Here is an 18725-nt window from a genome sequence, read left to right on the forward strand (position 1 = left end):
CAGAGCACCTCACCCTCCCTGATTGAACTAACCTCGTTATCTCCACACTGATATATACCTGCCTCTGGAGATTTCCATTACTTGCATCTGAAGAAGTGAGGTTCTGACCCACGAAAGCTTATGCTCCCAGTACTTCTGTTAGTCTCAAAGGTGCCACAGGACCCTCTGTTGTTTCTTAAATTACAGGTTTTTTAGTAAACATTTTTTCACTGAAATGGAGGGGGGCATTGTTTGTTTCTTTAAATATCTGTAAAGAAAAAACTTCAAAAGGTAAATTTAATTTTTTAAATATTTACATATTTAACCTTTAACCAAATAGGCCCTCATTGGGCCACTGTCATTTTTAAAAAGGCAAATATCACAAATTCTAGTAATTCTCAGTTAAGATTCTAAACACCAGCCTTAACTCTGCCCCTCTACTGTAGCCCACTCCCTTGCCTTACAAGAGACTCTCACCTTGCTGTAATATGAAATAAATTTAAGTTTTTCATTTTTGCACATAGACTCATAGACTTTAAGGTCAGAAGGGACCATTATGATCGTCTGGTCTGACCCCCTGCATGCTGCAGGCCACAAAACCGTGATGGCCTTTTATTATAACCCACATCCATCCTTCAAGGCCTACAGCTTGAGGTTGAGGCAAAGCTTCTTAAACTCAGTAAGAGTCCTTTTATTAACTTCAGTAAACTTTGGATCAGGTACCATATGAAGTTTAGGGAGCTTAAGTCTGTACTGGGAGTGTGTTTAGGATGCTGGAGGTCTGCAATCTGCACGTGTAGAATGGATGTGGTAAAGATTGATCTCTGGCTTGTACCTGAAGATGGGAATCTCAGACCAACAGCAGAGGGTAAACTGGGTAAGGCAGGGTGATCAACAGAGACAGAGGTGTAAGAAGCTCATACATTGAGGGAAAGGAAAGACTTTTTGCCCTCTAGATTATACCAGGATGTTAAGTAAGGTTGGGCTGTCATATATTACACATATAGTACTACATTGCATATACGGTAACATTTTATTTTAAACATTTGTCTGTTTTTTATGAGTGAAAAGCTTTAAAAATAATTACGATATTGTAACTTTAAAGCATCTCTTGTGATTAACCTCACACTTTCAAAAAATATTCTCCACTAGGTAGAAAAGAGCTCTTTTTTCCAGGTAGAATGAGAGTTGATTTTTGACTGAAATCATCTTTCAATGATGGAGTTACTACCGTGATTCCATAATTTTAAGAAAGATGACAAACTGTTATTAAAAATGACCTTAAAATAAGGTTAAGGATGCTGTTTTACACTTCATCCTTATCTTTAGGATTAGAAAAATTAACCCTCCTAATCCATACTTAATGACTATTTTCTTTAGTTAATGGCCTTAGATGAATCTCAGGACAATAAATCAGCTCTGATAATAATGAATTTGGATTAGTAACAGTATAAACAGCACAATAGTCTATTATGGTAATAATATTTAAACAAACCAAGAAATTCACTTCATGAGTAAGTGAATACATCTGAGTGAGGAAGTCCATGTTTAACCTGCTCTGCCAATTTTTTTGGAATGGAGGGGTAGGGAAGTGGGTCCAAATGTTGCTACAAGTAATAAGGTTAAAATTACACAAATACTCTCAACTGCTAAGAGAAAGCTTCATACTTTCTTTACAGCAACATATTTTAGCATTTTAAACTCATGAAAAAAACCCAGCAATTACTTTGCTCTTATGCATGAAAAAAGTCTAAATTCAAATACACATATATTTATTTTCATTTTTACAATTAACTTGAAAACAACATTACCATCTTAAAATTTTGTACCTATTATTATAAATAAGACTTCAATTATATAACTGAGATTAGAGAATATTTTATATTTTTCTACTTTTTAAATTTACTTTATGTCTAGTAAGTTTTACATTTTTGTTGCTAGCGTAGGCAGCAAGCAGCAGAAAGGTGTGCATACAGAAAGCAGAGGGAAAATATGGCTGAGTCAGTGGGTTTGGTGGTTTTGCTTTCAGGCCTCCCCCAAAAAACCCTTCTAAACATAAATAGGTGAGCAGTGAAAACATAAATTTTAAAAAGATTGAAAAGATGCTTTATTAGTTAAACTGAATTATTTCAAACCTAAGAAGTAAGTGTTACTTTTTTACTAGGTGGAGCAAATGCAAAATTAATATCTAACTAAAATTACTCCTGAACCTCTGCAGTGACATGAAACAAAATCATCATCAGGAAAATACTACACACTTGATTTATAACTCCCTCATCAGCTGTCTTTCAAGAGACTGGTCTAGTTGTTGGTTAACAGCCAAAAATATACACTAATCCTTTTGTTCTAGAAGCTGTGATAGTAAACCCCTTTGTACCAAAAGAATCATCAGCATGTATGAAGTTATTATTCTATATTCCTAACCCACCTCTATTTTCCCATCTTTAAACAGTGTTTTACTGGTGTCATAAGGTTTCTGTTTTGTTTTGAAAATACAGTTAAGTGGAAAGAATTTGCTCATTAAGTGGTCAAACAAGATTTATTTCTCCTCCGCGTATTGAGTTTTTATAATTGGAAAATTACCCTATCACCATGTGTCCAGCCGTGAATTTTTTTTTTTTGTCATCATCACAGTGGTTTGTTTATGTAAAAACAAGAAGAGTGCCTTTCAGGGGAGAAAACTGTGTTATTCTAGTTTTTACATATCACTTACAGTAATTTAGTGAAACCAGGAGCCCAGCTTTTAACATAAAGTGTTGCTGCATTAATAAATAAATAATTTCTTTCAGATATAAAAAGTATTTTTGTGACCTATATTTAATAACAGACTACTAAATTAAGAGTGAATTACTGTTTCTATTAACATTTTCCCCCTGGCTTATAATTCAACAGTTTAATTTACTGTATCATACACGGTCTTCATTTGGGTGAATTTTCCTCCTAAAATATGGTTTAAGCACCTTTTTTAAAGATAAAAAGCAAACCAAAATAAAGGTTTGTAATTGGCTCAGAACTTTTGGTATCAGTAATCTAATGAAAGGATAGGGTTAAAAACAGAAATGTTATGGACACTCAGACCATGTTCACATTATATTGCAGTTGAAAATATACAAATCACAACTATGTTTTAACGCATACTTTAAGGGTTTCAGCAGAGTTTCCTTGACCAGTATGAAGAGGGACTCTTCTCCTCTCATGTACCTCCAGTAATCATTCCTGCCAGCTTTCCCTCAATTCCCACACTCCACACAAAAGAGACAATTTTGGCAGCTCTATTCCAGGGAGCACCTGTCTCATCAACAAGCATTCTGAAGCCTCCAGTCAGCTGAGTTCTTTGGCCATGTCCACACCAGAACATTAAAGTAGTGTGAAAGTAACTAGTTAACAATGAAAGCAGAACTGTATTTGACAACCATTTTCAAACACAGATTTTTGCAAACATGATTTTAGCATATTTTGATCTCCAGGATAGATGAGTTTCTGAAACCACGTTATTGAGTTCCTGTGATGGTTCTTGGGGTACCTGGGGCTATAGGTTACCTTGTTACCCAGTTCCTTTTTAGCAGGGTTCTATCCCAGTTTCTGAACTGTTAGCAACCTGCATGGAGTCTGGGCACATAGATTGTTACAGTCATATGTAGAAGCCACAGGAATAGTTACAAATGGTATGTACTCAGGGCTCAAACTGTAAGACTCCCCAAAAACTCTTCATTAAACGAAGGAAGTACTTCTGGCCTTTGTTTCAAATGGTGGCCTATACAACCAAATGCCACATTCTCCTTTAGGAACCTGAATAAAGTATTCTTTTCTCCTATTTGTTAAGCATCTCTCATTAGGGGTCTTTGTCACACATTGTCACATTCAGGATTTGACAGCTAAAATGTCTATAACTGGAAATTAGAAAAGAACATTTAATACCTTACAGAACTGTGTTTCTCTCTTCAAGTGACTGTCCACATGGATTCCACTTCTACTGACCTGTAAGATGTGATCTCCTACGTAAGAGGTGGGGTTGGAGCAAACTTAAGAGATTGGTATGGCAGATGAATCACCTGACTGAAACTGAAGTCTAAAACAACCTTTGGTATGAATTCATGTCGATGCCTAAGGGTCACTTTATTCTTATGGACCACTGTGTAAGGTGGACCTGCAATAAGAGCCTGAATTTTCCCTACCCTTTTGGCTTCTGTTGTTGCTAATAAAAAGGCCATTTTCATAAATAGATGGTACTGTGGGCACACTGCTAGGGGCTCAAAGGGAGGACCCATTAACCCAGTGGTCCCCAAACTGTGGGGGACGTCCACCTAGAGGGTCATGGAGGAATATTCGGGTGGAGGGCAGAGAGGGAGTGCCACCCAGTTCCGTTCTGCCCCCAGCTGCAGCTATACTCCACCCCCTGCTCTGCCCCCCGCCACAACTCCACTCTGCCCCCTGCTCTGCCCCAACCCAGCTCTGCCATTTTTCCCTCTGCCCCCAGGCCAGATCTGCTTCTAGCCCCAGCTCCCCACCCCATCTCCAGTTCTTCCCCCAGCTCCCTTTCAGCCCAAACTCCTCTGCTGAGCCAACTATGCAGTAACGGAGAGGGGTGCAGACAGAATTCATTACTGGTAAGGCAGGGGGCAACAGAAGTTTGGACACCACTGCATTAACTTAGCTAAGACTATATTAAGATCCCAGGAGTGAGGGGTCTCCTGGATTAGGGGAAAACACATGAATGAAGCCCTTGGAGAAACTAGCAACTGTGGGATGGGAAAATATGATGTGATCCTGTATGGGGGGGATGATGAGTTGTTATTGCTCCTAAGCACACCTTCAGAGAGCTGATTGATAGCCATAAATTCTTTCTGGATAACTGGTCATCCAGAATAACAGAAATCAGAATGTCTAAAGAAGACAGATTGGGCTGTGCTGCCCAGAGTGTCTCTTCCATTTCGCGGCGTAGGTCAGCCTAGAAGAGTCCTTTGCGCTTCACACTAACATATTCAGACCTTAGCTTCTTTCAGTGCTATTTTACCAACCAGCATCCATACTGTGAGGGGCAATGATGCTGGGTCCCGATGTACAATCTGCCCTCTCTCTTGGAGATTATGTCTGGTAAGAGAGGTAATGTTATCAGGGGCTGTGCTGACAGGTTCATTAGGATGGAGTACCAGAACTGTCTGGGCCAAGCTGGTGCTAGTATGATTATTACTGCTGAGTCCTGTCAGCATTTCTTTGGGACCCTTGATACTAATGGGATTGGTGGGAAGGCATACGTTATCTCTGGAGTGCACAAGACAAAGAAAGCATCTGACAGAGAACTTGGGCTCAGACTCCCACCTTGAGTAGAACATCTGACATTTTGCATTTTTGTCTGTGGTGAATAGATCTGCTTTTGAGTGACTCCAGCTGTGGAAAATGCTCTGCAGGATGGAGTCTGATAATCCATTTGTAGTCAGTTGTAAATTGCCTGCTGATCTGGTAAACTAGGACATTCTGCAAACCTGGTAGATGCAGAGCTACTGTTGTGATCTGGTTACGAACAGACCAGTTCCATAGGCAAACAGCTTCTTGACAAAAGGGGGGGATGAATATTCTCCTCCTTGTCTGTTGATCTAAAACTTTTCTGTTGTGTTGTCTGTCATGACCTGGGCTGTCAGTCCACTTAAAATGGGGGAGATATGCTGTGCAGGCTAGCTAAATAGCTCTCAGCTCCAGGATGTTTATACCAAGGTTAATCTCTTCAGTGGTCCATAGGCCTTGAGTTTGAAGGTGATCTTCCTGGCTGAGTGCAGAACCATCAGTTATCGAGAGGTAGAGAAAATGATATCCCTTTGCTTACTTGGAGAATGTACCTGTACCCGTATGTCCATGTGATATCTGTTTGAAAGAAATTCAGATTTCAACTCCCTTTGCATGCAACATAGGTGAAATCTGGCATGCTGTGTATCATTAGTGCAGCAGGCCACGTGACTAAGAAGTCTGAGGCAGTGTCTTACAGATGTTGGAGGGTGAACCTGCAGCTGGTTGATGAGGTCTACCATGGTACTGAATCTGTCTTGTGGAAGATAAGCTCTTGCTGTTGTGGAATCTAGCACTGGCCCTATAACTCTATCTTTTGGGTCAGCTCTGATGTTATCTTTGATCACTCAGAGTCCCAGAGTAGAGAAAAAGTGTAGGATCATATGAATGGAGATGTTCACCTGATGCAGTGACTGAATGAGCCAATCATCAAGGTACAGATATACCTACATCCTTTGCTTTCCCACGTGAGCCACTATAACTGTCAAGTACATGGCAAATACTCTTGGCACTGCTGAAAGACCGAAGGACAGGACTCTGTGCTGACAGTGGGAATTTCACACTAGCAATCTGTGTGGTGGGATGAATTGATATGTGAACGTATGCCTCCAGTAGGTCAAGAACTGTAAACCAGTCTTGAGGAGCTAAGGATGAGATTATAGAGGCTAGAGTGACCATTCAGAATATGAGGTGATAGATAAAGGTGTTGAGATTTCTGAAATCCAGAACTGGGTGTCCCTCCTTTTATGGGATTAGAAAATGTGAGTAAAACCCAACCCCTCTGAACACACTGATCATATGAACAAGACTGAGATGAGCAGATAGGAGATGCCTCTCTTCTGTGTTCTGATGGGGAGGGAGAAAAAAACGACTCCTTCGCTAGTGGTGGGGCTACTCTAACAGGGGTTCTAGGGTGAGCAAAACTCTCTCTCTTTGCCAGCATTGAAAAGGTGCAAGGTGCGGCGCAAGCAGCTGTGAGCCTCTCCAGGCAGCAGGACACTCAGTACCATCATAGTCGATAGTACAGTGTATGGCTCCCTCACAGTAGAAAGTAGATATGACTCAGGAAGAACTTGGTGCAAAGAAAATTGGTGCCGAGAGTGCCTGCACCATAGTATTTGGTACCAGCGTTGTGGGTACTGAGGTGATGGGCACTTGGTGAACTAATAACAGTACAAAGTGTCGGTACCAGGCAAAGTACTGAGCTCCACTAGAGATGGTACTGATGGTCAGTGCCTGATCTCTGTTAGGGTGTCAAAGGGACATGATATGGACTGTGACCTACCCTTTACTTGAGCAGCTTGAGGCTATTCATGTTTCTTTCTACTCCATTCCTGGGAGGCTGACTTTGATTTGTGCTCCTTGATGGAGCAGTGTTCTTTCCTACCCCTTTCACATGAGTGGGTGGCAGAGGACATAGCTGGTCTTAGAAGATGTTGCCTTCTTGGATGAATGAGCCCAGGAGCAGGGATATGCTCTTTCCCAAGGTTGAAAAAGCACCTCAAGTACCATCATTCAGTAGAATAGCTGCCTCAAATGAGAGGCAAGTTTTGAAGCCTGGGGACTTACCTTTAGCCACAAGCACTAAGACCTGATACAGGGGAAATCCCTATCACTAAGAAGACTCTTTTTTAAGTAGCCACAACTAATTCTAAAACTATGCTAACCACAACTACACTATTTAATCAATACTAACTAATTATAAATATACAAACAAAAAGAATTTCAGTTGCACAGAGTGTAAGAGAAGTTGATACAGCCAAGGATACTGTTTCACAGCCACAGGCAGTAAGAAGGAACTGAAGGATGGCTGGGCCCTCCAGATTATATGCCCTTGGGTGGTGGGGAGGAGGGGGGCACGAGGATACGTAAGGTGCAGGCACAGCACTAATGGACACTGCTGGCTGAAAGTATCCAATCATGATGTGGAATGCATATGGACAATCACTCAACTAAGAACTTTTCTTTAGTTATCCTATCTAGTACTGGGATAAATGCAGGAATTCAGATGCTAGACTTAGGAGATGAGTGAGTCTGCTTGGTCCCATCAGCTAAGCAAGCGGGCCTTGCTTGGAGAAGCAGAAGCAGGATGGAGCCACTTTCCCAGTGCAAAGAAGAAGTGTATCAGCAGGCTGATCTCAGAAAAGAACGGTATTGAGAGAAGATGGGGTAGGTAATTGTAGTCCAACAGACTTTGACAAAACAGCCAACCCAGGAGGCTAATGAAACCCCATTCTCAAAGAGAGAGCAACTGCGAAGAAAAAATGGGGTATATGTTTTTTCCATGTATATTAGCTCAAATATAAAAATAAATTTGCTTTGGTCTAGCTTGTGTTTGCTTTTCTGAACACTTGAAAAAATCAAGCTTTACTAGCACAAATATTTGCAGAAAGCTGATTTTAGGCTTGCATATTTGAGTATACCAGAAATGGCATATTTCTTATAGGACAGAATCCTGGTTGACAAAACAGGGGACAGGGTTCCTTAAATCTTCCCCAAGTCCCAGAATATAGACAATTAAATGAGCCAGAATGCATTTTCCACAGCTAGGACCACCCACTTACACATAGTTATTTTGTAAGAATGCAATGAGACTAAATTAAATTTAAACACTGAAACCATCCAATAAATCTTAATTTTTCTAGGAATGAGGCCTTGGGAAAAGTCTGTGCGACCCAGAAAGAAAAAAGTTTATTTTTTTTAATTGACTAATCCTGCTTATCTATTTTCCTGTTCTCTAAACTTCTATGTTTCTCTGAGAGAGTCAAAGCCCCAATGGCATCTTTAAGCCTTATTTCTGATTATCAGAGTTAACCTCACTCAGCCAGGTAACACAAAAATAATGATGAGCGATCAGTCAATCAGAACTAACCAACCTAGCCAAGTTTTGAATACAGAATAATTAATACTTGTAACGAGTGGTTCGAGATCAATCCAAAAAATTAAAATATCTCACAATCATTAGTAATTTTGAATAATGAATAAACTTAAGAACATTTTATACTGCTTGTGGATGTTACAGAAATATAAAAAGTTAAAATTTATAGAGTAAATTATTTGTTTCAAATTAGTCACTCACCTCTCATATATAATGTTTTACTAAGATAAAGCCATATTTCAAAATGTTTTTAGATTTTTCATTGGTGCTTGAGTACTTCAAAAGGGTGTGCACTGACAGCACTAACTACCTTTGTTTACCCAAAGAATTGGTACAACTTGTGTAGTATCAAATTAAGGCTTTGTCTACACTGCTAAATGAATGACAAAACTTTTGTCATTCACAGGTGCTTTAAAAAGCCCCACCCATCCCCGAAAGACTAAAGTTTTGCAGCAGCAAGTGGCAGTGGAAACAGCTCGTTGTTGGCAGGAGCGCTCTCCTGTCACCAACGTGAACCCTGCTCATAGGGGGTGGAAGTATTTTGTCAGCAAAAGTGCTGACAAACCGCGTTTACGCTGCCTTACTTTTAGTGACATGAGCTTTGTAGTGTAGACAAAGCCTAAGACTTTCCACATTGCCTACCTCAACTCTATTTTTAAAAGGTGAAGAGAACAGTTCAGTCTCAGTGACTGCTAAAATCATTGGTTTCTCTGCTGGGATTGCTAAGAATACTGCCAATTAGCACTGAATATGATGGGTGTGTGTAGGTGCAGGTTGGTTTGTGACATGCACACTTGTTCACCACAAACGGCTTTCACATGCACATTACAAACAGCAACAATCAATCACTATCAGCTTAATTGTCTTCACGGTATGCTTTTAACAAATAAAAGGGAACTCAACATCTCATGGTTTCCATAAATCTATTTACTTTAACACACTCCTAAACTTTTAGGGACACTTAATCAGTTCTACAAACTGCGATCTGACTTGGTTTTTTTCCCCCCCTTATAACTGAATTATCATTTATTTTGAGGAGTTCTAGATTCATAGAAGACTATACTTTACAAAGCCCTTCCAGGCACATAGTTAAAGTTTGTCATCTACTGAGAGATGGCATAAAAATAGGTTTCAGAGTAGCAGCCATGTTAGTCTGTATCCACAAAAAGAACAGGAGTTCAATCATGAAGAAACAATGCAATTTATAAAGTAGTTAAAACTGTGGTTGTAATCATTTTTCAAAAGTCTGTTTCATGTGGCCAGCTATGGAGTGAAATTTTTAATAACCAACTCTATTTCCTAGTACACTGCCTATGCTCTAGGCAGGTCAGCACCTGGGCAGCATTAAATCATAGCCCTGTGTTTCTCTCAAGGGATTTAAACTTCCAGAGTATTAGAGCAGTGGTTCTCAACCTTTCCAGACCACTGTACCCCTTCCAGGAGTCTGATTTGTCTTGCATACCCTAAGTTACACCTCAGTTAAAACCTACTTGCTTACAAAATCAGACAAAAATACAAAGGTGTTACTGCACACTGTTACTGAAAAATTGATTACTTTCTCATTTTTACCATATCATCATAAAATAAATCATTTGGAATATAAATATTGTACTTACATTTCCGTGTATAGTATACAGAGCAGTATAAACAAGTCACTGTCTGTATGAAATTTTAGTTTGGACTGACTTTGCGAGAGCTTTTTGTTGTAAAACTAGCCAAACATCTAGAAGAGTTGATGTACCCCCTGGAAGACCTCTGTGTACACCCAGCAGTACACATATCCCCTAGTTGAGAACCGCTGTATTAGAGTACCCAAAAATACACTTCAGTGTTCACTTAATCTCCAATACTATGATTCCCCAACCTTTCATTGTCAATAGGCTGGTTTTGTATATGACACCGTCAAAATCTAGGTAAGAGAAATGGAATTTAAAGGAAAAATAAATGAATGAGGTTCTTGCACTCTCAAAACCATATTTTAATCTCTTATGTGCAGTGCCTCTTACATTTGTGAAGAGTATAAAAATTAAGGAGATTTACTGATTAAAAAAAGTTGACAAAATATTTCAGCCCAGAAAGAAAGAGAAAAATAGCCAGAGGAAAGAATACACTGCTGGTTCTGTGAAGTGCATTTCACAAAACACTAAACTTACTGTATTTTATTTAAAAAAAAAAAAAACCCAAACACCTGTCTGGTAGCTGTGAAATACTTTTTCTCAGTACGGGGTATAAATATGTTGTATAACTTTGTAGTTAGGGATAGAAAAATTCAAATCTTTGTTTAGGATACACCTAGAGCTGTCAGACCTCGAGTGAAATATCCTGCTTGGTCACAGTTTTTCCATTTCTCATAAATTCCATGCTATGTATTAATGTGACAGTCGTTTAAACAAAGTTCAGGTAACAGAGGGAGTTATGGGAGAAAAACTAAAATGAACAGACGCTCAGGGCTTGATATTCCTTTACTCCAGTCTGGCAGTGTAAAGCAGCCTTACAGTGAACGCAAATGTAATTTGAGTAAATGAGAATGAGGCCCTTGCTGTCTATGCTGGTTTCTATGGCCTCTGGTACCAGCGGGATAACGTTAATACTTCTAAATAAAATAAAATAAAATAAAATAAAATAAAAATAAATTAAGCTAAGCTTTTAAAATGTATTTTTAAACTTGCTGAAGCTTCAGAATGGCAGCCAAATTAAAGTTTTTTAACTTGAATTTTATTTATAATTAATTTAATAACATTCAGCAATTTTTATAAAGACATCCCATCCATCTTGTAATCTAATAAGTGTCTTACAAAAGAAGCTTTTTTTAAAAATGGAGAGAGGATTGGTGGCCTACTGATCATACACTATCTGCATTGCCATCTAGAAGATTGGGGTTCAACTATTGCTCTGGGATGCTTGCTCATCAAGTGAGGACAACTCTTGGGAGCTTGAGGATGACTGAGATGGAAGAGTGCTATTGCCATTCAACATTACCCTTTTTTTTGCCAAATAAAGAAAAACTATTAGTGTGCTCCAAATGGAATTCCATTCAGTCCTCCTTAGAGAGAAAGTTAGTACTTGTGTACAAAGCCTTTTCTCTATGTATAGAGGAAAATATGTGCATCTTTCCAGTAATATTTCAAACTTACTTTTAATATTATATTCTTCAGTTTAGAAGGAACAAGATACCTCTACTGTTCTAAATTATGTCAGCTTCTGGAATGGAGGTGCACATTTCTACATGAAGTAGCTGCTATCATCATATAGTACATAACATATAAATATATAAGAAACAAAAAGCAATAATTACCCTTCCATTGACTCCATCATTATTGTATCAATGCTTCTGTGTAATAGTGACAAGTGACTGTTTTGGGGAGCAGGTTAAAGCCAGAAATATTTTCAATCTGTCCCCCAAGATAAGAGTATGTTAACCTATTTTTAAGCAGCAGTACAATCTTTCCTGAGAGAAAGCTGTGTGTGTTAAGTACAGAACTAGGAAACCAGAATTCAGGAGTTCCAATCTCTGCTCTGATCCTGACTTCTTTTGCAGCCTCGAGGAAGTCACCGGACAACTTTCCTTCCATTTACTAAACCAAAACCCTACTTGTTTCACATGGTATTTTAAGTATTAATTAGTGTTTGTGAAGCCCTTTGAAGATGGAAAACATTATCTAAGTTCTAAGCACTATTTTCAGAATTGTAACAAATAAAGTGATCCCAAATTACCAGATTTAGTAGTAGTTCTGTCTAGCACTATTTGGATTAGATAAACTAATGCATAGTACTCTCTCTTTAACTGAGATTGTTAAACTCTTGGTGATTACAGATGCCCCCTGATTTACGTTCTGTTCTGGAAAGCCTTGTGTAACTCGAATTTTGTGTAAGTCAGAAATGTATAACAATACGTTATGCAAAAATTTCTGCAACTTGAAAATCCTATTTCTGGTTTAGGGAACTTTTTCTGTAAGTGTGAATTTGCGTAAGTCGGGTCTTGTGTAACCCAGGGAGCGTCTGTACCTCAAAAAATAAATGATCAATTGGAAGAGATGGGGGACAGGGCATGTAGAAAAGAAAACCTCCTTATTCTTTACATTCTTTTAGAAAAATGCAAAGTTTAATTTAACATTTTGGGATATTGGAATTGACCCCAATCCCATTTTGTCACTTTCCTTTCCTTTCTGTACATAAGTATTGGAGCATAAGTCTTTTCCCACATGCCAGAATTGTCATTTGAGGCTTCTTTACCCTCACATAAACATACTTCTATTAATATTACAATGGAATAATTTACTTTTTTCATGCTGTTCCATTGCATCCTACCCCTTTTCCCAAACAGGGCTGGCAAAGGTATGTAGGTTTTGTCTGTATGCTGGACACTTCAATCAGCACAGACCAAATCTGTACCATAGAGAAAAAAAAAATCGACAGAAATCACACATTTAGGGTCTTTTGCAGAGTTTGTTGTATCATTCAGAATCACTGCTTTCAGTTAAATAACGATATTTCCAGTCAATCTGGCTATGAACTGATTACACAAGGTAAACCAGGAATGCCAATATTGTGGCTAAGTATGCCCACTGAGCTCCTTTCTACCCATACACAATTCCACCACACTGTCATGTGTAAATGCGTTTATGTTTGCATCTATGGGAGAAATGGCCCAATGGCACTGAGCTGCTAGTTTATGGCAAAAAATGAGTTTTCTTTGTGTTCTTGTCTCTCTGTCGGAGTCCAAACAGAGGGTGCAGAGAGAACAGAAAAACAGGACTCTCAGTTTTGCAACAGACCTGTGATATTGCTGCTGACCATAATTATCAGTCAGGCTGATCTCCAGAGCCTGCTCTTCAAAAACCCTAAATCACGAAGCAACTCTAAAGGCACAATTTCTGGCAATAGCAATTCACATAAAAATATGTATTTTTGGTCAAAGTCTAATTCAGAGTTGGGTTATTATTTCTAGTGACGGTCAAGTTTTTAGCTTTAGCATATTGGTGAACTATTTCCTTTTTGACTAAAAGAAAGGGGTGTGCTATGTGTCATAATCTGTTTGGGATTTTCATCCCCACATCCTCACATACAGACATTTCCACTGGAACTCTGTGTAAATCACATCCTATTAAATGAATCCTTTTAGGGATTGTTACTTGTGTTAACACATTTACTGATTGACTTGATTTAGCCCTTTGAGAAGATAAACGGGCTAGTTCAAAACAGACAGCTGTTACTTAAAATTATTTGACTCACTAATTTTTTCTTTTACTTTGCCTTCCTCAGCAGTTAAATAGCACCAGCAAAATGTGTAGCTGTCTAGTAACTGAGCAACACAGTAAAACCATCAGTATTCTTGCTGTGCATGTTTTGTATATGTAAGAAATTAGAATGTTGTTTGGTGCACCACAAACTCCCAAATCTTGCAAATATAAATATCTTTTTCAGACTTATTATAATCCATTACATTATTGGGTATTAATTACACAAAAATAAACACTTACTACTGTGCACAGTCAATCAGTTGGTATTCGTTTGACCTCTCGAAGCATGCCTTTACTCCTTCATCATCCCAGAGCTTTTTTGCATGTTCAAAGAATTCCTGAAAATTGGAAATGTGACAAATAAGAGAAGATTTCTCAGGTTTTGTTTTAATTAAAAAGAAACACAATGGTTCCTCCCTCCTCAAATCTTCATGTTTTAAAGTGGTTGCAACATGAAAAATTATACATTTAAAGAAGAAAAGGTGAAGAAATTATTAGTGAAGTCAAAGTCTCAGAAAAACTAGTTTGGACTGTTGAGTACTTTCACATACAACCTATCAATTGGTTTCAAGAATTTTATATGATCCAGCCTTTCACTACTTTTCCAAAAGAGCACTTGTCTATCTGGAAAGTAAGAATTAATAAACGGATCCAGCCTAACTTCCCTGTGTGGCCAAAAGAAACGTTAAAAGGGTTGAAACCAGGTTGGCGTATCCCAGTGGCAGAAGACAAATTTCCAAGTAAAAAAATCAGATTCGCTGACACGATGGAATTTGAATAGCAAATCCTCTCAAGGAAATCAAAGATGAGTTGGAACTGATTCTCAAAATTATAAGGAAACCTCAACACCAAATAACTGAGCACACAACTCCATAGTAGCATGAATATGGCAATGTTAAAGCACCCAAATTTATTTTTTGCTTTGAAGGACAGCTTGTTGGTTGCTTTTAGCAGCCTAGCAAAGAAAGCCCTGAAAGTTAGCTTCTAGTTGCTATTCCTGAAATTGGACCCTTTATTCCAGTGGTTCTCAACCCTTTCCAGACTATCATATTCCTTTCGGGAATCTGATTTTTCTTGCGTACCCCAAGTTTTACCTCACTTAAAAACTCAGGCTTAACCTTTCTGCCCTGGGCCCCATCAAGACTAACACTGGTCCTGGCGACCCCATTGAAACAGACTTGCCCACAGTTTGAGAACCACTGGTATAGTGTATGGAATGGTATAAACAAGTCATTGTCTGTATGATATTTTACTTTAGTTTAGTTCACCAGTGCTTTTTATGTAGCCTGTTGTAAAACTAGGCAAATATCTAAATGTGTTGATGTAACTCCTGGAAGACCTCTGCATACCACTGGTTCAGAACCACTGCTTTATTCAAAAGACTCCGGGCTCAGATTCTGGGGAACCTAGGTAGTATTTTATATCTAGGACTATGCCATAATTAAGAAAACCATCCTGAAACCAAACTAACCCAACACATCTGTTCCTAAAAGTATAGAGAGCAGTTATAAAAGACAAGCAATGCTCTTTCTGTGTTTGGAGGCACTTGAAGGTACCTTGGCTCAATTGTTTGGCTGAGCCCAGCTCAGCCAAAAAAGGCAAAAAAACCACAATTAAGAAGGTCCCTCATGTAACTTCACTAGAGACTGGACCTTTTGTAGAAGCTCTGCAGAAACCAGAGAAAAAGTGTTGATGATACAGGAGCCTATGGTATTCCCTCTGAGACAGAAATAAAGCAACGGTTTCCCATCATAGTGGAAGGTAGCTCTTTGCTGTCAGAAATTACATTCTGGAAGAGATGTAAAACCAAGACTCTTATCTTTTAAGTGAATTAAAAGAGTCCATGGCACTTACCACAAGAATAGATGTGCTGGCCCTACTGAGTTGGACAAAATCCACTTTACAAAATTACATTTTGTCTACCTAAATTTCACACTGCAGTTGCGTTTGGAGATGGCATTATCTTTTACTTCCTGCCCCTAAAAACCTATTGTGTACTGTTGCTGTATGCTGTTTAAAAGCTTTTGTATCCCACTCCAGAATGTGTTGTTAGAACAGGGAACTTGGGGTCAGGACTCTCTAGTTCTATTACAAACCAAAACAAAAAACAAAAAACAAAAAAAATCAATCCCCCCCAACCTGTTAAAAAAAATAACAGTTAAGATAGGTAAATACCTTGTAATTTAGCAATCACATCATTTATAAAAAACACAAGTCCTTGTAATTAAGAGCATCATAAATCTTACACTTCCCAAATAATAAACAAACGTATTATTCTCATCCAGTGTGATGAAATATGCATTTCATTATAACAAAAGAACTTTAACTCTGACCCATAGAATTTTAGAGCTTTGTTATTGTTGGGGTTTTTATTGGGGTTTTTGCTGTTGTAACTAAGTAAATGTTGGTATTTTCTTTTAAACAATAATGTGAAGTGGGAACCAACCAACATGTATCAATTGGCAGTAGAAGTTTTTAGTAATGCACAAATTGCTGTTTATTGAGAATAATGTTGCATATCTAATTTAATAGGAAAAATATGTAACATTGTCAGAAGAGTAAATCTGGATATGATCAGGACAATCTAATTTTCCAAGCCAAAGCTACAGGGCAAGCTAATATGTAGCTTTATAATGGAAGCTGGTTGTAACCTCAACTCTGGAAAGGCTATTGCCTCTTCGTAATTCCTGACTCAGCTACTAACTTGCTATGTGACTTTCAGCAAACTACTTAACTTGTATCTGATTCAATTGCACTAGGGAAAAATGTGTATAAAAACACTATATACATCATAGGACTGTTATGAGGCTCAATGACTGTCTGTAAATTACAGAAATGGATGAAAAAGCATATTTTCCAACCCCTACTGTATCCTTTAAACAAGAACAATCTTTTCTGTGGTAGTAAAATTCATAGCAGAAATTTTCTGTTAATGCATTACATTAGTATTGAAATCACCCTCCAGTCTTAAACCCCACCTCCAAAAAACACCACCCACAAGGTAATACAGCATGTCTAATCTTCAGTAAGTGACTACCAGATGCTGACAAAACTTTCAGGTTAGAGTACAAATGGAGGAAAGATTCTGAGAAGAGATGGTACACCATAAAAGCAAATCATTATTTTTCAAATGTACTGTATGTAATGTAGATGCAGTAAAATAAAGATAAATGACTTCCACTTTCCTGAAGGATTTCAAATCTTGAAGAAAGTGAGGTGTTAAACAATAAAACACAACACTCTGTGAATTGCGTTAATTCACAACTACTGTTTCTCTTTCTATTGTGACTATTACAAGGGCATCCAGATGGCTAACTGGATGCAAGAGATTATAATCAAATGAAAAGCAAACATTTCTCTCTCTCTCAAGTCATTTTTTCAGACTTGAGGAGAGAACTTGATGGTATAATAATCTCAATTCTTTTTAGATTTACTCACTTCACAAATTCTGGAGCTAGACCCATCTGGGTCAACCAGAACCACCCACTAACCTAAGCCTTACAATTCAAAAGAAGTTTTCCTTTGGTGGGTTTTTCCTTTTGATTTTTGTGTTGAAGAGGAAATGAAGCATTCGGTGACTTTGAAAGGGAAAATTCTGGTAACTGTGTAGGATCTGAGAGTCTCTAAAAATTCCTAGTAATTCTTTAAACATCAAAATTCTACCTTTTGAAGTTATGCTACAGCCACCATAAAGCCCTCCCCTCTTACAGCAGAAAGAGAACCCACGTGAGAGAACAAAGAAAGAAAAAATTAAGAGGGTGGAGCAAGGAGAGAACTGAGAACATAAAACAGAGAATGCGGCTATAAAATATAAAAATGAAAGATCAAAGAATTAATAGAGAAAGATAGAAAGGAAAGATATAAGAAAGAAAATAAAAAATAAATCAATAAAATAACTGGAGAGAGGAAGAAATCAAAAAGGAAAATAAAAATCAGAAAATATGGCACAATCTTTAGATTAAAATATTTGTTTCAAATAAATATTTAATCCTATATTTTATTGGATTTCTCTGTTTAGATTGGCCTGTATTGTAATCCAAGAGTACTACCATTTAAAGAAGGACATGAGGAAGCAGCATGGTGCCAGGAGAAAAGTTCAGCTGTGGTCCCCAGATTTAGGGTCCAGTGCTTCAGTTCCTGGAGTATGATGAGCTGAAACCCCTCTCTTCCCTCATGGCATCTATCTTTGTAGGCCAACCTGTGATAAGATATGGTAGGAGTAGGAGGTGGAGACATCAGTATAAAACCACACCCTTTTCCAAAAACTGGTATTGATTGAGAGACACTGGGTATCTCAAAAACCCACTGCTTACAGGCTTCTCCTACTTCACTTATGTTTGTACCTCCACATGGTAAACCCTTCTGACTCCTGGGTGTTTATTTTTAAAATTTATATTTCACTTTCTATAGAAAAAAACTGTAGCTTTTGGAGGCAAAACAGTGTTTTGGTAGTGGGTAAAATAAAATACTTTTAATTTGCACTAAAAAATTCAATTTCTCTTCTCTATTTTTGTTTTACATCTGTTTTTCATTAGATGCAAATTTAATTTTGCATTTCTTTCTCCACAAGTATAATTCTGCATATCTATTACCCCCATTTTGGATACAGACACCTTATACAAATCATTGTTGGTCTCTAAGACCATACAAATATGTTGGGCAGAAATTATATGCCTCAAATATTTTAGCCTGATTATTTTATTTTACAGCAGACTGTTTAAAATGATTCCCAGATTTCTTAGTCTAACACAAGTTCTATAATACAGAACAAATACACTTGCCTCTTTAAAATGTATTGAGCTACTGCAGAGGAGCATATTTGTCTGCAAATTGCCTCCCACCTACAT

General features: G+C 38.0%; 1 protein-coding gene across 2 annotated transcripts in view; it reads right to left on the minus strand.

Annotated features, from left to right (window-relative positions):
* GNAL (G protein subunit alpha L) overlaps positions 1–18725 on the minus strand; it is a 322167-nt gene that overhangs the window by 83715 nt on the left and 219727 nt on the right. For both annotated transcript variants that reach the window (XM_034762589.1, XM_034762590.1), the window contains exon 5: positions 14119–14216. In XM_034762589.1, coding sequence (XP_034618480.1) covers positions 14119–14216 — 98 coding nt within the window. The remainder of the gene's footprint in view (positions 1–14118; positions 14217–18725) is intronic.

This window comes from Trachemys scripta, chromosome 2, assembly GCF_013100865.1.
Source record: "Trachemys scripta elegans isolate TJP31775 chromosome 2, CAS_Tse_1.0, whole genome shotgun sequence".
In the NCBI taxonomy this organism is placed as follows: domain Eukaryota; kingdom Metazoa; phylum Chordata; order Testudines; family Emydidae; genus Trachemys; species Trachemys scripta.